The sequence below is a fragment of the Armigeres subalbatus genome, chromosome 3 (assembly GCF_024139115.2).
Source record: "Armigeres subalbatus isolate Guangzhou_Male chromosome 3, GZ_Asu_2, whole genome shotgun sequence".
NCBI classification, from domain to species: Eukaryota; Metazoa; Arthropoda; class Insecta; order Diptera; family Culicidae; genus Armigeres; species Armigeres subalbatus.
Genome location: NC_085141.1, coordinates 381,753,971 through 381,774,404, shown reverse-complemented (window position 1 = coordinate 381,774,404; position 20,434 = coordinate 381,753,971). Strand labels below are relative to the sequence as shown.

The following is a 20,434-nucleotide window of genomic DNA, read 5'->3' as shown; positions in this document are numbered from 1 at the left end:
ATTCGTTCAATTATATCTATTACACCTCCCAGGTGGTCATAAGCGAGGTTTATAAGCCAGTATAAAGCATATTTGAATCATTTGTTTGAGAAACTGCATAAGTCCATTTTACACTATTTCGAGAAAACAACAAAAAACTGTGTTTGAACAAATTTGCACCGAATCTTTCGATTTCTTCGATACAGATCAATAGTTTTTGGCAAAACTTAACACCCTGGGGCACTTTCAATGCAAAAAATGTAAGCAGTACACCACACTTGCTCTTAAAAGTACGTGGACATATGTAGTTTCTCAAACAAACGAAATTTTTTTCATACACTCCTGAACAAATTTTTTTTTCGTATTTTTTGCCAGAATACGTATTTTTGGACGAGGATTCAGAATATATAAAAATCTCATTTTGGCTAAAAATGTTACATATGCAGTTTCTCAAACAAACGGTTCATTTGCACTGTGACAGCGTTATAGTCACAGGTACGGATTTCTAAATTGCTTACGTTTAGCTGAAAAATATACTGCTGTGCCTGTAGATCACAAGTTCTGACTTCAAGAATAGTTTGGATGACCCAGGGTATCCCAGAACCATCTAACCATGTCTCTTGATCTTCACAAATATATTATGGGTATAGTTGAATACATATCCATTATCTAAGCTTGAAGCGACGTAAAAAGCTAGAGTGCTGGCTGTAGATCACTAATTCTGAACTCAAGAATGGTTTGGATGACCCGGGATATCTCAAAACCATCTTATCATGTCTCATGGTCTTCTGGAGTATATTATGGACATGGTTGAATAAATATTCCAGCTTCTAGTGACGAAAAAGTTTCGTAGTAGCTGTTTCGTTTCGTGGCTGTAGATCGCAAGTTCTGTACTCAAGGACAGTTCAGATGATCCAGGATACCCCCAAACAATCTGACCATGTCTTTCAATCTTTTGGAATATGATATGGACATGGTTGAATACATATCCAAGCTTAGCGTGACGAAAAAGTTCCAGACTCAAGGACAGTTTGGATGATCTAGTAAATTCCGAAAAAATATTTTTCAACTTGCTTTGTCAGCTCTCCATTATAAATCACGAAAATAGATGGAACATATCGAATTTACTGCGTAATACCGCTTAGAAAATCTGGAAATCTGGGCCTGCAAGGGTCAGAGCTGACCCTAGGCTAAAAACAATGTTTTTTGAATAGCTCTGGAACGCAATGACCGATCGGGCCAATTTTCAATAGAAAACAACTATTTCGCAATCCGCGTCGATTGCAATCTGTTGGGAGCAAATGCTAAGTACCAAAAAGTGTGGCCCACATTTTTGGACACATACATACACACACACTCACACACTCACATACAGACATCACCTCAATTCGTTGAGCCGTTGATTTCAGGGGGGGGGCTAATTTCCTAAATGCAATGTTCAATGGGGCCAATTTTCAAAAGCAAATAATGGGACCGCATTTCCCGTCGAATGCAACTTGTTGCGAGTAAATCTGATAATGCTAAGTTCTAAAAAGTGTGTCTATAAAATTTGTACACATTTGTACAATTTGTACACATACATACATCACCTCGGTTCGTGGAGCTGAGTCGATCGGTTTATAACACTATGGGTCCTATGGACGTTCTATCAAAAGTTGTTTTTTGGAATAATCCTATACCCTTCGGTACAACTTTGTTGTACGAGAAAGTCAAAAACACATTAGGCCGATACAAATATTTAAAATTCATTTTGTCACCCCCACCCCCACATCGGATTTTTATACCAAAAAATAATATTCTGAGGGGGCAACAAAATAAAATTCGGATAATTTTGAGGATTTTCAAAACATTCTTTAACAAATCCGAGGATTTTTTTTTATTTTTTCATTTTAATATTTATTTTTTTATTATCCCCCCCTCGACCTTTTGGAGACCAGTAGGACAAAAAGTTAATTAAATATTTGTATCGGCCTTATCAATGACTAAAAAAAAAACTATCGATTTTCCGTTTCCTATTCCTCCAGTGCATTTGACATAGTTTTTTGGGTTTCTAGGAGTGCTTTCTTATAGGTTTGCTTTAAAATGTCAGTAATGCTTAAAATTATGTCTACGTTATGCTTTGGTTCAGCACATTTCATCTTCATACAGCTGTAATCAAAATTATGCAACCCGACGGCTTGCTTACTATTGGGTTTTACGCCAAGCAACAATAATTGTGCACAATCTCTTATTTAAACCATCAAAAGTCTCGAGCAAAATGGACTTTATATCCGGCAAATTTTTCTAATGTTAGCTCTGCAGGTGGATGCCTTTTCAGCTCATGATAGTTTGAAACATTATTCACTAATAATCGTTTGTAAAAGCCGTAAAGTGAGCAACAAAAATATCTCTTCATCTATTGTGTGAAAATAGGTAAGACCATTCAGAAAATTACTTTTTGGGCAAAACGAAAAAAAAGCAGAGGGTTGTATCAAAGATACGACTGTAATTTCGACGTAGAATTACGTATAGTGGCGAAATTGAATGTTTCAATAATTAATTTCATTGAATCAATTGTTTACAATAGTCGTATGGAATCTTAGAGTTTATTGATCGATTCATACTAAGATCTCCGGAATCCGTTGAAAAACGGCTGAGTTATTGGCTTTTACTTCCTGACCTCTTTTCGTGACGGTCTCAAATTCGAAGCTTTGGAATGACCCCCCTATCTTACCGAAGGACGTAATTCTACGTCAAAACTCTTGCACAGCTTACCTGCTTAAGGACACTCCTCTCGGAATCCAAATTTAACAGTACTCGCGTTTTCAACGTTTTCGCCCGATACGGAAGTATCGCACAACTGTCATTTTTATTATTTCACGCATGCAACGACGCAGCAAATAATAATAAAAATGGCAATTGTGCGTTGCTTCCGTATTGAGTGGTGTGCCCCTGAAAACGCGAGTACTTTTAAATTTGGATTCCGTGAGGAATGTCCTTCAGTTGATGCTAAAAATACGTGAAATAAGTGATTTTTCTCGCAAGTTTTTTGCATTTATCAGTTGAAGAAGTGTATGAATCTAGCGTAATATAACTTAAATATGCTTGATATACTTTTTAATGGAGCAGTAATGAATATCTCTTTACAAAATTATGTTTTATCGCTGAATTATTGATCACTTTGCGTGATGAGCCAAGGTGACGTCCTAGGCTAACATTACATCCCGTTATAGAATGTTCGTATACAGCATGACAGCCTTTGCGTGCTGAACAATTTTGTTTCAACTTTGTTTGAATCAATTACTCACCTAGTTATAATGTTGTTGTGTGATTTTGATCGGGATAGTGATACTATCCAACATTTTGGGTGAATCTGGTCGATGATAATTGATTGAATTGGCATAAATAAAATAGGTGATTCCGTCCCCGCCCATCGGACATGTTTTATATCCTGACCTTTGTTTCGATTTAATTTGTTCAGCAAATATTGCCCCAAATTAGAGGTCCAAAAATATAGATTGTAGAGAAACAAGGTTCCCTCGCACGGGGTTTCTCTGACTCCGTGACTAGAAGTTTACATAATTCTTTGGGAACACAATGAGTATGGAGGATAACAAATTGAATATTTTTAAATCAGCTTTTGGCAGTCATATCGGAGTCGTTCCGTTCAGTGAACCGCATGATGTAGTTCTCCAATCTTCTGTAACGTACCAGAACTTGGTCTGCAGAACAATAGCCACGCGATGAGATAACACGTACCCGCTATAAACACGATAACATTGTCTCCACCGCAAATCGTTGCTGACTAAACGGTTCAGGGCTGTGGCTTTTATCGCTCACCATATTTGGATAGGTTATGTATCAGCAAATTTGTTTTCTGGTCTTAGTTTAATTGGAGATCCATTATTTATTTTACGAGGAAGTTATTGACTGGTTTTACATCTTAACATATTTTAACGAAAATTTAATAATAAGCAATACGTAAAAATGCGTGTAGTCAGGACTCCAAACAAACATGAACGTTTTTGTCTTCCTCGTATGATAAGTGTACACAAAGACACATGTTCGCTCTTGGAAACTGTTTCTAATATGAAGTCCATATAGGGTTACTGCTCCTGGACTTCATCTCATAGCTCCTATATTCATCCCACGAAAAACAAAGCAATGAAAAGGAATTTTATTTGTTTATTATTTTTGTGATTTTTGTCAGCATTGAGCACGTATGTTATCAAAAAGAAGCGACGAAATTGATGTCGTATTTCTTTGTTTCGCGATGAGATGAATATGTTCAGTGAGATGGAAAACGGAACAGTTCCCCTACAAGATAAATCAGTTTGACGAATTGAGGTGATGTCTGTTTTGCTCTATAGAGTTATGACATCTTCGTCTGCACTTCCTAGCAAAATTGATGAAAAAGATTACCATCACGCAATTCTTGCTGTTTATTCGGGAGATTGGCCTCTGATATTTAGTCAAAAAACCATCAAAACAATTCAGAATTAAATTTGCCATTGACCGTGAAATTGTGTTATATTATGTGCCATTTGCCATCACATTTGCATCAAATCAGTTTGTTTATCCATTGGATGTTCGCTTCGACTCCGATCGAGTTAAACTCCAGCTGCGAATAAGCAGCGTCAAGTGATTTGTGTGACAGTGACCTACAAACCGGTTCAGATGGAATGTCTAGACTTCGGTGGTCTGCTTCCTAACCTTGGATCCTCACGAGGCGATCTTGCTACTTCGCAGTCGCTTTATCATTGGAATCGGTCAATGCGCTTGGGCTGATATTTCCTGGACCATAATAAACGATCTGTCCGCTGTGTTGCATATGATGTGTTGTGTACAATACCGACGGTAATAGAGAAACACCTTTTCTTATTCGCATATCTCATTCATTCCGCCGCATGCCCAAAAGGAATGCATTCGCGGTGAGACACTGCTGCCCTTAGAATTGACGTACTTATGCGCAATTCAGTCACGGTAAGCAGGCAGTTCTGCGAGTCGGTAAGTGAAGCTATTGGAACATGAAGTACAATGGAACATTAAACACAAAATAATGAGCGATTTCTTGAAAATGGAGATTATGCAATAACGTAAATTGTATTTTTGTGACGCAAATGTGAACGCTGGGAAATTATTATATGTATCAATAGTTACATTCAAACCAGCCCCATGATGTCAAATCAGGATCACAATTTGATAAATTTCATCAAATTAGTTCACCGCAATTATATGTGAGAACATGTACAAATCGTATCTCAACAATATGCAACGTCCTTTGCATAACATCCGAATCCACAAACCATGTCTGCAGTTGTTTGTCGAGTCAGTACGATTAAGTATAGCACAACGGTCGCACATATAAATGATCCAAATGCCGAGTGCGAGCAGTCTCACTTCACTGACAGCATGACGACCAGCCGAAAGCCGCAAACATGCATACATCTGAATTGATTTTGGTCATGTTCGCAACAATTGTTGCTTTATTGAAATCATTACATCATCTTAAGGGCTAGTTGGGTTTCTGTTTATAACAAACCAATTTAGCAAATAGTTTTTACATGCTCGAGATGACAAAACTGGATCGATTTTGACATTACGAACAAAGCTGTTGCTTACAATTAAAGGTATGCGGTACATATTTCGAAAAATTTCGTTACAGGTGATTCGAAACGAAATTCCGCGGAATTTGAGCATGGCGAAATCTGATTTTTGGATTTCGTTTCGATTTGTTAAATTTCAAAGATTTCGTCAACGAAAACTAGGCTTTAACGAAATTACTCGCCCGCTGAATATTTGGGCTTTTACTAAAAAAAACTTATTAAGTCATTCAAATCTATTGTGCATCATCTAAAACTCTTTAATGTATCATTTTTTTTCAACTTGATTTAATTTTTAATACACGAAAATCAATACATCTTCGTAAAGCAATACCGTTTTGATTCAAATTTCGAACAGACTCATATTTCGAGCACTCGTTTTCCTGTAAAGTTTCAACGGAATCATTTCACTGCCATCTTTCAATTATGATTGATTGATATTCATCACTGGACACGATATCAATGAAAGCTCGTCGAATTTATGTAATTTGGTAATTGGTAATTTGAAACTGAGTGTGCAGAATATGAGACATTTTACACAGCCTTTAAAGTTAAAATCATTTAAATAAGGTTGTCAAGCATGGCGTAGCCAGGATTTCGAAGACTCTCCAACTTTCAGGGGCCGTCTTTTGAGATCTTCTGAATCGTAGTATTATCCAACTAGCATTAGCATCAGCATTGTTACGGTTTAATTCGTAGATTGGACACTAGTGATACTCATGTTTTACTTTTGAGATTCAAGAATGCTATCAGAGATCAAGAATGGGGAGGGTCCTTGATTCCAATATTAGACAAAAATAACAAAAGCATGAGGTTTACTACTTCTGGCCACGCCCATTTTCACCGAAACTAGGGAGAGGAAGGAAGTGTTGATGTGGTACTTACTAAACGAGAGGCCATCGACTTAGCGACACCCCCATAAGTACCACGTAGTTGGATAATAAGGAAGGTATTCCATTTACTCATATGTATTTGTAGTATTCTCTCATATGTAGTTTTGTACAACGCCAACCAAGTAGGATGAGTCCGGCTCCTACACACTTGCTTCATCGGCATCGGCGCTCATCCTATATGTTGTCTCCCGGAACAGTTTCGTCGTCGTCATCGTTGTAGGAAGGAAGCAGACAAATTTATGTAACTGGCCGCTTGATGATACCAAGGGAAGTCTTCAAAGTCACCACTCGCGTCAGCTGAGTGGTCGGGATGGATATTTACGATGCGAGCTAGTGGCCACTTCACTGGATGTTGCTGTTCGTCGACAAGGATCACCATTCGACCGGACAGAAACGCTTCATTCGGCTTGTGATTTTTCGCACACAGCTGCAGCTCTTGCAAATACTCGCGCCGCCATTGATGCCAAAATGGTACGTTCCGTACGTTCGCTGGGTAGCTTGAAGGCGGTCGAGCAGGCAGATGGAAACTCTGGTACGATCTTGCTCTGGAATTGCTTGCATCGTTGATCCGATTAGGAAGTGAGCAGGTTCGGATCTTCAGATAGAGGCACCAGTGATCGACTGTTCATTGCTGCTTCTACATATTTGGGTCAGCAGTGTCGTCATCTGTTCGAACGTCAGCCGAGAAATTCCCAGCTGTCGGTACAGGTGCGTTATGGCGACTTTTACGGCCGCTTACCATAGGCCCCCAAAGTGCGGCGCTTTCGGTGGATACAGATGCCAGGTTATGGATTCACTCGCGCAAAAGAAGTGAATATTTTGGTTTCTATCCAGGAAGAAACGTTGAATGTGCTCCAGCTCGTTTTTTGCCCCCTCGGAATTTTTCCCGTTATCGGAGTAGTCATCGGTTGGTCGTCCCCGACGAGCCACAAATCTTCGGAATGCTGTGAGGTATGCTGATTTGGAGAGGTCTCCGACCAGCTCGATATGGACACACGAAGATGCAAATATAGGCCTTCGCCTTCGCTGAAGATGTTCGTTTGTGCCGTGTGATGCCGTTGATGCTGAAGGGACGGCTGGGTCGTTTGCGATGAATCGGAAGTTGTCCTAGCTGCTGCGTTGCGGGAACAAGACTTGCTCGGGTGCAGCGGAAACAGGCATGTATGATGCTGCGCACTAATCGTCGTCCTCGGATGGGCCAGAAATATTCGCGCATGGAGGCCAATGTAACTCGGTCGCCACCGTAGATAAGTCGTAGATGATGTAACTTAGCGAGTAGGCGTGTATGAGGGTGAGGATTTGGAAGGAGGATAAGGTATTTCATTGTATATGGTTGCTCTAACAAATTCAATCTCCCTCCCACTCTAATTATGCCTTCAGGGTCAAGTATGGAGCTTAGACGACGAAGCGTCGACTTTTTCGAAACTGCGTTACCACTGCGAAGCTCTTTTAGTTCGCCCTTGAATCCATCCGCCTAAGCTAGCTTGATGAGAACAGCTTGAGTAGCGTTGACTTCAGCTGATGGGCTGCATGTTGATGTTGCAGGATTGTGTGCTAGCTTTTTCACGACAATTGCGTATGAAACGCAGACAGTATGCGGTGATGCGGACCATTCCAGTGTGAGACGGAAACGTGGCGAAGTAGGGGTTGATGAACGATTCACTTCTTGTTGTAGCTACAATAAGTTTTCGGCGTTCTTTCCCATCATTTGGATACTCTGCTACTTTTCGCTTGGCCAGTTTCGTCCCGGTTCCGGTTGTAAGCCACTAGGTCGGCAGGATTCTGCTTGCCAGCAACATGGTTCCAGTGTGCTCCTTGGGAAGCATATTGAATTGAGGAGACACGATTGGCAACAAATGTTTTCCAGGTGTTAGGTGGCGCACAAATCCATTGGAGAGTTACGGTGGAATCGCACCAAAAATAGGAAGCGGATGTTTCGATTTGGAATGCATGGACGATCTTAGTGTGGAGTTTCGTTGCGAGATCAGTAGCACAAAGTTCCAGTCGTGGAAGTGTAATGCGTTTCAACGGCGCAACGCGGGATTTCGATGTCAACAGATTAACCACAATGTGCTCATAGGATTCGGTGGAACGTGCGAACGTGTATGCACCGTAAGCCGACTTGGATGAATAGGAGAATGTGTGCAGTTGAATCACAGCATGTGGTAGTAAAGAGTAACGTGGCACACGACTGACGACAGTCGTTCAGCTTTGGCAGTTGTTGGATGTAGTTTTCCCATTTGTCGGCAATTGTGCTGCATACTTCATCGTCAACTACAGGAGCTGCATAAGCATTTTCGCTCGAACCACTACTGGAGAAACTATTCCTAGCGGATCAAGCAGCTGCAAAATCCCGGATAAGATGACCCTCTTCGTGATCAGTCCATGCGTTAGTCGTGACGGTGTAACAGCTTATCCCCAAGACTTTAATCGTTTCATCCTTATAGAACTTGATTGTAGACTGAATCCCGATCTTGTCAGCTTCTAGTCCTTGTAGCACTTCTAGCTTGTTCGAGGTCCATTTTTGTAAACAGAATTTGGCATCAATGGCATCAATAATTCTCCCAATTCGGTCCTCAGCTGGATTGCTTCGTTTGCGGAATGAGCTCCACCGAAGAAATCGTCGACGTAAAATCCTTTTCGGAGTGCTGGTTCTCCCAGCGGGTATGCTTTTCCTTCATCATCCTTCATCAGTTGCAGAAGGGTACGAGTTACTAGGAATGCACACGGCCCCATGCCGTAGGTTACGGTAAGAAGATGATACGTTTGCACAGGATCAGATTTATTGAAGCGAAAAAGGATTTGCTGGAATGGTGTGTCGTCGGAATGATGTGACCTGGTCCTACAAGAAGTGCCTTTTTTAGGGAGTAGCCAGTATATGTTTTGGCGGATACGTCGAAGACGACACGTACTTTTGTCGTCGAACTGGACTCTTTCAGCACAAGGTGATGAGGTATGAAACATTGTACCGAAGTTTCTTCTTCATCGGAGACCAACCGCATGTTGTTCAAGTCCAAGTATTCTTGCATGACCTTACGATATTAATCTTTCAGATGAGAATCGCGATTGAGCCTACACTCGAGCAGCTCAAATCGCCGTAGTGCGGTTGTTTTTGATTCTCCCACAAGCTCATCGAAGTTGGTTTTTCATGGATGGCGAACGACATAACGCCCTTCGGAGTTTCGGTGGACCGTAGATGCGTGGATTTCCTCACATTTCTTCTCGTCCAAAGAATAGGAAGACCTAGTTGGAAGCTCTTCTATTTCGTTCCAGACTTTCTTCGGGGGATACCTAGGACCAGGCTTGTAAAATGTCATCTGCATGTCATTTGACTAATTTGTTCATAACTTTCTTTAGAAGCAAAATTTCTTCCATAATTTTGAATGTACTCATAACGCTTGAGTAGAGTTATATTTTTTGTCCAAGGGTACATTGCTCTAAGTATAACATCAAAGGCTGGAGAGTGAAAACTCTCCAAAATGTCACGTGTCATTTGACATAATGTCATTTGAATGACATTTTGCCTCCCACGCCCCAGATTACATATTTACAGCAAAGTCTCGTTAGACAAAGTTGTAGGCCCATTTAACCGCTATAAGTTCGTCATACAACATGAATTGATAGCTACCTTCTGAAACAAGTTCTGGGAAAATTATACAAACGAATGCAAATGACATTTTACAACACTGCCTAGGACATCACTGTAATGGAACAGGCTTTAGTTTCACGGGAGTTTTTGGGATTGTTGGCGGCGCCTGAGACTATCCAATCGAAGGCGCTATCTACTAGCAGCGGTAATGAATCAGACAGGTGGATCCTAGCAGCCGACTTGAAGCAGGAGAAGAAATGTTTGTTGCCTATTATCATGTTGATTCCGGCGCTTTTGTTGAAGTTTGGATCCGCATAGAAGAAATCCTGAGGCAAATTCCAATCGTCAACTAATACATCGTGTGTGGGAAGTTCTGGAATGACACTTTTGAGGGCCATAAAATCGAAGCTGATAGCGAATTCTTCTTATCGGGAGCGAATCTGAGTTCGAACCGAATTCCGAGCTTGTTGCGGTTTTTTACCCACCCCATGGATCAAAACATTCACCTTACTTCTTGGCAAACGTAATATCTGCGCCATGGTACACGCCAACAATGCTCTCGCCGAATGTTCCTGTCCGTAAAAATCGACGACTTTCAGAACTACTGTCAGCATGAAGATGTTTCTTCCACAACCTTGCATTGGCACACTGTACACTTGATTTTCGAGTTCCGCTATCGTGGAAGCTAATACTAGAGGAATTGATTCGGTGGTAGCTACGTTGGTTTGCACAGAAGAGTTGGAAGCGCTCGACGAAGACGGGGTAGCAGCATTGGATCTGTTGGAATGGTCTACATAGGCGGCGTGTATAAGCGATTGATGACGTTTCTGGCAAACTTTATAACTGTATTTGGAATTGTAGTTTCGCGCGAGGTGATCGTTGCGGAAGCAATTGAGGCAAAGACGTTTGGAATTAATGAGACTTATTTTCTCGGAGAACGGCAACTTTTCGAATTCGTAGCACTTAATTAACGATTGACGTTGATCGCAGGCATTGTATTTCAGGGATGGACTTTCGACGGCAGCATGGGAGGAAACTTTCATCGGAAATGACCTTTTGGGGAAAGAGGCTGGATGCTGTGCTGGCTCTGGTTGATGATGCTGATTTGCGGAAATCGATTTGAGGACCCGCATACGACGCTGTAGCAATTCGACAAGGTGCTTGTAGGTAACAGCATTCAAAGTGGACGCATAATTTCCTCACGCTTTCAAAGTGTCATCATGCAACACAAGATGTGCTCTAGCATGGTGCTCCATGACTCCACCGGTTCACCAAGTTGACCAAGAATGTTCACATGTTTTTCTAAATCGTCAACTATTGCATGCAGGGCAGATGCAGACTCTCGCTTCATCGTCGGACAGTCCAACTAGACTTGTAGATGACGTTTCCTCAACAGATATTCGTTCGCATCACGGCTGACTAGAGCATCCCATACAAACTGGTAACTGCCGCACTGATCCTAATCGACTCGATGAGGTCAGCGGCTTCAACCTTAACAGCAGCTCGTAAATAATTAAATTTCTAGATGTCTGCCACCTCCAAATTCGTATGAATTAGCGCCAAAAACGTATCGTGAAAAGCTAGCCAGTATTTATAGTCCCCGGAGTACTCAAGCAATGAGGTAGTAGGCAGTTTTAGATCCTTTAAAGTGGAAGGAGCCCCAGTAGCGGTAATTTGAGGGAGATTAGCTTGCATAGAAATAGGAGCCGAAAGTTTAGAGCGTAGAAAAGCTTTTTTTGAAGAGTTGCGATTCGAAGTTAGAGCAGTTCGACAAATTTCTCACCATGCCTTCATTTTCCTTCTCTGTGTCCTCCAATTCGGCGTGAGCTTCTTCCAAGCCCTGCCAGAGCACGTCCAGGTTTTCCAATCGCAAATCCACCTCGAGCTTGTTCCGTTCCTCCTTGTATTGCTCCGCACGTCCCAGCGAGGCGAGCAAAGTGGTGCAACGGGATATCAGCAAGTGCTTCCAACGTTCGTCGGCCATCTTGAAGGAACGATGCACCGAAGAATAGGTCCTAGCGAACGAAAAAGACCAAGAAGCACTGACGCAAACATGACTACTCACTTGGAAAGGTTATCACCTGACCAAGGCAAATTCAATGCCTTGTATATTTATTTTGAGCAGCAACACAGCAGACGGTGTATGGTCGAATCACGACGTGGAACTGGCACTACCACTGGAATTTTATCGGACGTCACGAGCGATTTTCCTCAAGCACGAACAATCACAGCCACAGGCTTCACTGCTGGTACACGGTTCGTAGCTACTCAACAGGAACGGATCGGCGTGGTAATGATCACAAAAAGCACGTGGGGGGAGGGGCACTAAAATCGTTCGCAGACCGGTGAGTCGATGATTCACATCACTGTTTCGATCAATCAGCGACGATTTGACAAGCACATGCAAAGTATAAAAATCTCAAAAGCACCAACAAAAACGGAATACATTAGTTGGACAGGCAATTACCTTCTGCCTGATCTCAACAGGCCTTGTATTTCATAAAAATCCCAGGAACTGTTGCAGAACCTCGAAGCACCAGATAACACGGTAGCCAAATCTCGCTTAACTTTTCAAAAGGAACTAAGTAACATTTTTTTCATGAATTAATTTGAATACTGCAATCAATAGCTTTCATGTTGTTCTGTTGATTGCGCTATTCAAAATTATTCATGAAAAAAATGTTACTTAGGACCTTGCTTCAAATTCTATGAAAATGTATAGGGGAGACTGGGGAGACTTGATCCCCTTTTCTCACATCTCCGATGTATCACAGCAAAAAATGAGTTTATAAACGCTGTTTTTGCACATACTCTCCAAAACATATATAATTTAACTTTACTGATACGTGACTGACAGTCTGTGAATTGTTGTTGTTATTGGTACATAATCGATTTTTGGAGTGCAGTAGGGTGTTCAATAAGTTCGAATACACTTTCAAAAAATGTTTGAAAATTGAACTTAAATCATTTCTTTTCCCGATTGCATTTCATTGGAAGTATTGTTTATAAGGAACGTTTGTAACATTTCTTTTGGAATGACATCTATTTTGTACTTCTTCACGAGCTTCAAACGTTTTCAAAACCCATCGCAAGCGGCACGCACAGTCTGCATAGTCATTTCATTCCAGATTTTGAGAATTACCTCTTGAACTGGTCCAAGTTACTGACCTTGTATTCGTACACGGAAGAAATAAACTACTCAATAGTGAGTTTAATTCACCCAACCTCGAACATCCGTACGGGAAGCCAAAATTGAGTAAGTAGGGTCGAAGTAGTTTGCCTTTACTCCCATGTTAAAAATGTACCCAACGGAAAATTTATTGACCCAAATTTAAGTTTAATTCACTCAATTTCGACCTCAGGTAATAAAACTCAAAATTGGCTTCCCGTATTGAACTGGCGTCGTTGGATTGTTTGGCTCTTTTGTTTTTGACAACAAAAGAAAGAGTGGATGAAAGAGAAGAGAAAAAAATAACTTAAAAGTAAGTTTAAAAATACTCAATTCTGGGTACTTTTTTTCTTCCGTGTACAGCTTTAACATAATAAAGGACCAAACAAAAAGTTAAGAGGGTTCAAATCCTGGAAGCTGTGAAGTCACAATGTTTTGTCCAAAAATTAGGCTAAAATCGCAATTTCCGCGTATAAAGGGTTATCGTCCTATTAAAACACGTAGGGCTCATCACCGTCTTATCACCGGGCCACATGGGGCATCAACCGTCCTCAAAACCTCAGTTTTGTAGTACGCCGCAATGATTTTGACCTTCAAAAACGGCAATTTATGATGCCCCAATCCATTTTAAACGCGCGTAATAAACAAACAACAAGTGACAGAATGTCAACATCACACACATCCGAGAGCGTATATATACCGCTAACGCTGACACCAATAATCATACAGAATATGTACATTGGGCTTACAAACACAATGATCAAACATTTGTATTCGAACTTATTGAACGCCCTGTATAAAATAGAATTTCAAAATATTGGGGGAATTGATCCCAATTGATGCTTTGATAAAAGTAGAAGGTGCTCTCTGTTTTTTGTTTTATATTTTTCCTCCAAAATACGTAGATATTCCGACTCATGAACAATTTTTGATATGGAATTCGACAGCGCATGCAATCTTAGAAATCGGGGAGACTTGATCCCCTTTCTATGATATCTACTCAATCAATATTCTTAAGCCAACTTTTCATTAAATCTGTCAAATCTACGCAAAAATAGCCGCTTGGAAATAAATTAGTTTTTTTTGCCAAATGTCTCCATACTGACGCAACAACTTGAATTCCAAATACCCTAAAATTGTGATCGAATGTTGACATTTTGACCAATACAGATGATTCAGCATAGTTATGGCTTTGTGCTGTGAAAAAATCATAGCATTTGGTCATTGTTAGAAAAAGATGTTAAAATCATTAGAAGGGTCAAAACAAACAAACCGTCGTACAGAATCAATGCGGTTGTCAATCCAAAATATAACTCACCACATAACGATCATTCATGTAGAGGATCGATATCAGCGGAAAGAAATAAAAATTGGTTCCGTTCTGTCAAATTTCGAATCAAATGGGACCATAATTCCGAATCGTTTAGAAGTCACGGAAATAATCTATATTTCGTTTCGTTTCGTTTCGCCAGGAAAACGTGAGCTATCGCATACCCTTACTTACAATGCATATACATTATTAATAACTTTGACGCATGTGCGCACTATATTCCTGTACGAATAAATTATTTGGATATATCTTGATGCTTGAAAAGTTGATGATGAGTTGAAAATGATGAGAGATGATTTTTATCAATTCAATTCCAATGCAAATACATTTTCTTCAGGATTTTAGCATTATGTTAACTTGGTCCTTGTGAACAACAACCTCATCGAACAATCGAATCACGCCATCGTGCGGAAATCAGCACATAACAAACATCCTCTTCGAAGATCATAGCCTTTGAAAACCGGTTGCTCCTCACGGATATTCCAAAACATCGAAGAGACATGTGAGCTCGTATTTATACGTTCGTCGTGCAAATGTTTAAAATCTTAGATAGTAAACAACTGGCGCTCGTGTGAGAAATTTTGCCATTCACCCTGCCCTCGAATTTCGCTGTACCCCCACAGTTGATTATTTATGCGAAGGGCAGTCAGCCCCAGCCGCGAGTCGCCATCGTTGTCGCGTCGCAAGCTGATAATTTGAACTTACGAGTCAAGGAGATCAAGTTTGAGAGGTACAGTATGCATTAGAACTCACTCGCTATTCAGCTCCCTCTACTGGGGGAGACCAAATGGTTTGCAAACATGGGCAGGGTACCAAGATTGTCCCCGAAAATGCCCACCGCACAAGTCAAGTCTTATTTGTGATTATGATTATCGTGGCCGCCTTCAACTGTGCTCGTACAATCCATGTTATCTTTTTATCGCTGCCATAGGGCTGATTATAGAGTAATGCGTGCTGTGTACTTTGGACAGCCACTGACTGTTATTCGAGGCAGGCACTGATCTACAAATCCAAGATTGTTTGAAATAATGTTTATTGTAAATGCATTGCGATCTAAAGCAAAACCAAGAATTGATTATTATTCACATAGCTGTGAGGCGTAGAGTTCAATATAGAAGTGAACATTCGCGCTTTGTTCTCGCAAACAATTATTCGATATCAGGAATAACGGAAATAAATCATTCAATTCAATCAACCAGTAACGTATAGAATAAACTACCCCGGAAAACCAACGTAACAATACTCACTTTACATCCCAGTTGTTATCCTGACTCATCCTTCCGCGCCAGCCAAAGCTCTCTCCGGTAGTCCAAAATTTCTACCAACTGTCCTGGAAGATTTGAAGTCGATTTTTCCCACGCTGTTGTTTCGTCCCCGTTGTAAGTATCTGGCACTCGGCCTCTCCACTCGCTGTCAATATAAATCACAAACACACGGTTCTTATTATTTATCCTGGGTACTACCGAAGCATACGAGTCAGGCCGCGCATTGAGAATCTATTTTCGAGGCTTTCCAAATTATACACTTGGCGTTAAATGACACACACTCCGAGTTTATTTTTTTAGATAGGTATATCCAACCCGTTTTCAACACTCGCAGATTATTATCATTATTTGCGCTAAATTTTGCTAACCAAAAAATCACAAGAATGACGTCCACATGAAGATTCTTCTCCTGACGACGACCGCGCAGATGGTGACGATGACGATGATCTGCGCCTAAAACCCGCACTAATAAATACGTGCCATTACTCTACTCGTCTGGTTAGACTGCGGTCTAGTGATCTTATTTTTTTTATCCTGCAAATTTCAACAGTTGCGATGGCAACGCGACAGTGACGAAGCAAAATTTTGCAATGGTAAATAACATTTTATGCTCAGACTGCGGTTTTTGAGGAGCGTTGGCGTAAGATTAGGCAAATACTGACGGTCAGGGTGATTTACAGCGATAGCAAATTCGTCATATCTTATCGGGAAACAAGGGAGAACCTCTATAGACTTGGTTCAATTTCGCTTATCGTTTTGCGATGCGTCACGAGTTCGGCTTTAAGTCACGATAAGGAATCAACACTGGAAGTACGTTGAAGTAACGAGTGCAATGCACGTTTTTGCTACATGGATTTTGGTGGAAGGGCAAAAAGTTGGCTAAAGAAAATTTCAATCAATCTGTTTGAAATTTAGTTCAACTTAACCTGAGGTGGGTGCGATCGTCAAACGTGTAGGGTAACCAGGGAGTAGTTATAAAAAACTAATCAATGGGAATAGTACTTAACCAATCAGATGAGCAAGAATGATATTGTCAGCTTATCAGACAGGGTTCCTAATTCAGCCGTAGAAACTTTTCGATAAGCAAAACATTCTTCACCCATCTACTGCGTATTGTCTTAAAAATAATTGGTTCGGGGAAATTGTTTTTACAAATATTCGGATGTATAACGCAAATTAGAGGATGCTCCAGTTTTGCACATTTTCTGATGTATCATTTTCCCAGATTCTAGAGCTGACTCAAATCCTTCCGATTTAGATAATTGTCATGACCTGAACAATTCAAATATCTTCAGATAGGGAGAATGACGGCTTCGGCAGGTTTTGTTCTATTATTGTCAGGGGTTTTTTTTTTATGACTGATTATGCTCAAATTTGGCATAAACATTTTTTGCATATCAAAGAATATTGTGGCCAAATTTCATAAACTTTGGTCGACAAAAACCCCCCTGACAATAATAGAACAAAACCTGCCGAAGCCGTCTTTTCACCTATATTTGATTCCATTGATCGCACAAGTCCTTAATATTCGCATATTCTCTAGACCCTCCAGGTTATCCAAATGGTTCTGATTCTTAAAATTCTTCTTTTATTAAAATTTCTTCTGATTTTTCGGATCTGTTACGGATGTACTAGACACCTAATTTTCTACAAATTTCATAGATTCTCCAGACTTAACAGATTCTACAAGTATGCGGGGCGTTTACTGGTACAACTGGCAATGCGGGACAAGTATGCTGAATCCGGGACTGTCCCGTATAATCCGCGGGTCGCTTTACTCAAATGCCTATGTTTGATTTTTGATTTAGGGTGAAACGGCCAAACGTTTGGTTTGGTCGAACGGCCTTTTTGACCAAAAGGCCTATTCGGCTAAACGATGTTTTCTGCCAATTGTCATTTTTGACTAAATGGATTGTTATGCCAAACGATCATTTCGGTCAAATGATTTTTCTTGCCGAATGACATTTTCAGTCACATGACCTGTTCGGCCAAACGCCTTTTTCGGATAAACGACATTTTTGGCCATATGAGCTAGCTTAGCTTAGCTTGATTGTATACGTACACGGATAAAATTGAAAAAGCGTATTAGCTTATTCTTCTTCTTCTTCTTCTTCTTGGCATTACATCCCCAATCTGGGACAGAGCCGCCTCGCAGCTTAGTGTTCATTAAGCACTTCCACAGTTATTAACTGCGAGGTTTCTAAGCCGAGTTACCATTTTTGCATTCGTATATCATGAGGCTAACACGATGATACTTTTATGCCCAGGGAAGTCGAGACAATTTCCAATCCGAAAATTGCCTAGACCGGCACCGGGAATCGAACCCAGCCACCCTCAGCATTGCTTTGTAGCCGCGCGTCTTACCGCACGGCTAAGGAGGGCCCCTTGTATTAGCTTATTATTCAAACCTTTTTGAGCTTTTTTAACTTTAATCATTTGAGCGCTTATAAGCTAAGCTATATTTTATGCATTGCTTTGCTTATCTGAAATTTATTTCTTAATTTGATTTTTCGGCTACCAATATTAAACATCGAACTTGGGAACCATATTTATTAGTTTCAAAGACTAAGCACCGCACGATTGTAGAGGTTTTTTAAAGCAATTTATTCCTATTAGTTTTCAACATAATCCGTTTCGAGATCGGGGTATCAACAACAGAAAAAAGTTCTGCGTCTTTCTGTTTGACGGCTACCAGAGACGGTTATACTTTTTCGAAGCCTCGCTACCTCCGAAGCTCCGGACTTCCAGTCATAAAAATCATCACAATGGCGTCTCTATGTGGAAGAAAAGTGCTGAACGCTGCCCGGCGGAATATTACCTGCACTCCGGTGCGATTCTGCAATGCTCCGATCGAGCACGCTACCGGTCTTGAAAAGCGCGAACTTCTGGCCAGACAGGCCGGGAATAATGACCCATTCGATATGCGCGTGTTTAAGTGTGGCCCGGGAACCAAGGAGGGCCCCAACATGATTCCTTCGGTTTTCGAGTCCCGTCTATCCCGACAGTATGGAAGTGTCTGTGAGAAGAATCAGACCTACATTCAAGGATGTGGCTGCACTAAGCGTTGCGATTGTGGACACTGGTTCAAGCTGATTGAAAAGGCTCCGTCTAAGCGTTTTGTCGAGATGTAGAAAACAACCATATGTTACAACAAGCGAAGGCCACCCGCTAAAGAAGGACACGAACGCTGGGGACATGCTTCTATTACGCTACGCAAATGGGAGCAAAGGTAATATTTTTCTTCTACAAATTCTTCCCAAAAACTAATAATCTCTTCAATTAACTTCGTCCGTTTACCATGCGTAGCTCAGGTTTTGGACAATGCATCAGCGAAAACCGCTTTGCCAGCAAGGCGATCTCCACTTCGATCCGGGTCAATCAGAGAGGAAGGTAGTCAACGCCCAATGGAAAGGCTTGCCTCGGTCCTGTCTAATAGTGGCCGTAGCTCTTGATGAAGTGGAAGCAGTAGCCCTGATGGTATGGCGGTCGAATGCGGGGACAGAATGGAGGAGGTTCTAAAACCGATTCATCGCCGCCCGTGCCCTTTTCAACGGTACATATAAATATTTTGTGGAATTATCCCACACAGCGAAATAATCAATAAAGTGGAAATTTATAAAATAAAGATGAAAATTCTGAAAAAATCAATATTAATCCCAAAATTATTCTTTTTAAAAACTCAAATGTCAAACTTTTTCCAATTTGTTTTGAAAAACTAACATTTAGGCTGAATATATCGCATTTAACCTTCGTTAAATTAAACTTAAAATAATCCTTCCAAATGATTAAATTTAAAAAAATCATTCACAACTTATCGTCGAAATAAGCATTGCAATGAGTGGATAGACCGAATATGCTTTTAGATTAGAATGTAATGTAAATAGCTTTTTTATTTTTATCCGTGTAGTTGATAATCGTGGCCTCCTTCGGATTAGGAAACTATTTTAGATTCCCGAAAGGTATTTAATTCTCATTACATCAATTCATTGTGCATACACTTGAAGATGAGGTGAGTTTGTCAACTAATTGACTCCAATTTGATTATGAACCTGCACTTCCTAAAACTTTCAGGATTGTGTAGTTCTTTTTCAGATGTTTGTAGATTTTATGCGATAGGCCCGGTATGTATGTCAGCGAACGGTAAGTATGTTTCAGCTGATCTTGCTCGACTATTGTTGCTGCGTTCTGTTGTTGATTCATGCGGTTCTGGAGACGATGACGGAGATTAACTGGGTAGTGATTCCAGCTGTTAATCAATGAGTTTGTGTTTCTCTGTTTGTGTTAGGCTTGTTGACAGTTTGTTGACTCTATTGATGAAGTTTTTGGCCACATTCAACTTCATGCTCATTGGATGAAACGAGAGAAAATCAAAAAACCTTCCGCTTGCTATCGGTTTGGAATACCATTCTGTTGTAACCATTTGGTCTTCATGGCGAATCAGTACCATGTCCAAATAAGGTTATCAGTTATTCATCTGCAGTTCGTGAGTAAACTGGATATGAATGTCATAACTTTTGAAGGCGTCTAATGTTACATTTAACTTTTCCAGCGGCATTGCAGTGATGAGATCATCGATGTATTTGCGTATGAATGGAAGGTGGAAGTCCAGTTTCTTGATTGCGGTGTC

At 40.7% G+C, this 20,434-nt stretch overlaps 2 protein-coding genes across 9 annotated transcripts in view; one reads left to right on the top strand and one right to left on the bottom strand.

Moving 5' to 3' along the window:
* The window catches only part of LOC134226656 (phosphatidylinositol 4,5-bisphosphate 5-phosphatase A-like), a 78,198-nt gene that overhangs the window by 34,648 nt on the left and 23,116 nt on the right, over window positions 1–20,434 (bottom strand). For 5 of the 8 annotated variants that reach the window (XM_062707560.1, XM_062707561.1, XM_062707557.1 and 2 more), the window contains one exon: window positions 15,790–15,952. In XM_062707560.1, the coding sequence (XP_062563544.1) occupies window positions 15,790–15,818 (29 nt within the window). In that variant the 5' untranslated portion in view covers window positions 15,819–15,952. Of the gene's footprint in view, window positions 1–15,789; window positions 16,171–20,434 lie in introns of all 8 variants that reach the window. The other 3 variants (XM_062707558.1, XM_062707559.1, XM_062707562.1) reach the window with 1 other exon arrangement.
* Window positions 18,420–18,938, top strand: LOC134222927 (cytochrome c oxidase subunit 5B, mitochondrial-like). Its single transcript, XM_062702072.1, has one exon. It carries the CDS (start codon window positions 18,573–18,575, stop codon window positions 18,936–18,938), a length of 366 nt encoding a protein of 121 aa, XP_062558056.1. The 5' UTR covers window positions 18,420–18,572.

Bases quoted from the DNA above. Each gene is read 5' to 3' on its own strand.
- LOC134222927 (XM_062702072.1), top strand. From the start codon at position 18,573: ATGGCGTCTCTATGTGGAAGAAAAGTGCTGAACGCTGCCCGGCGGAAT.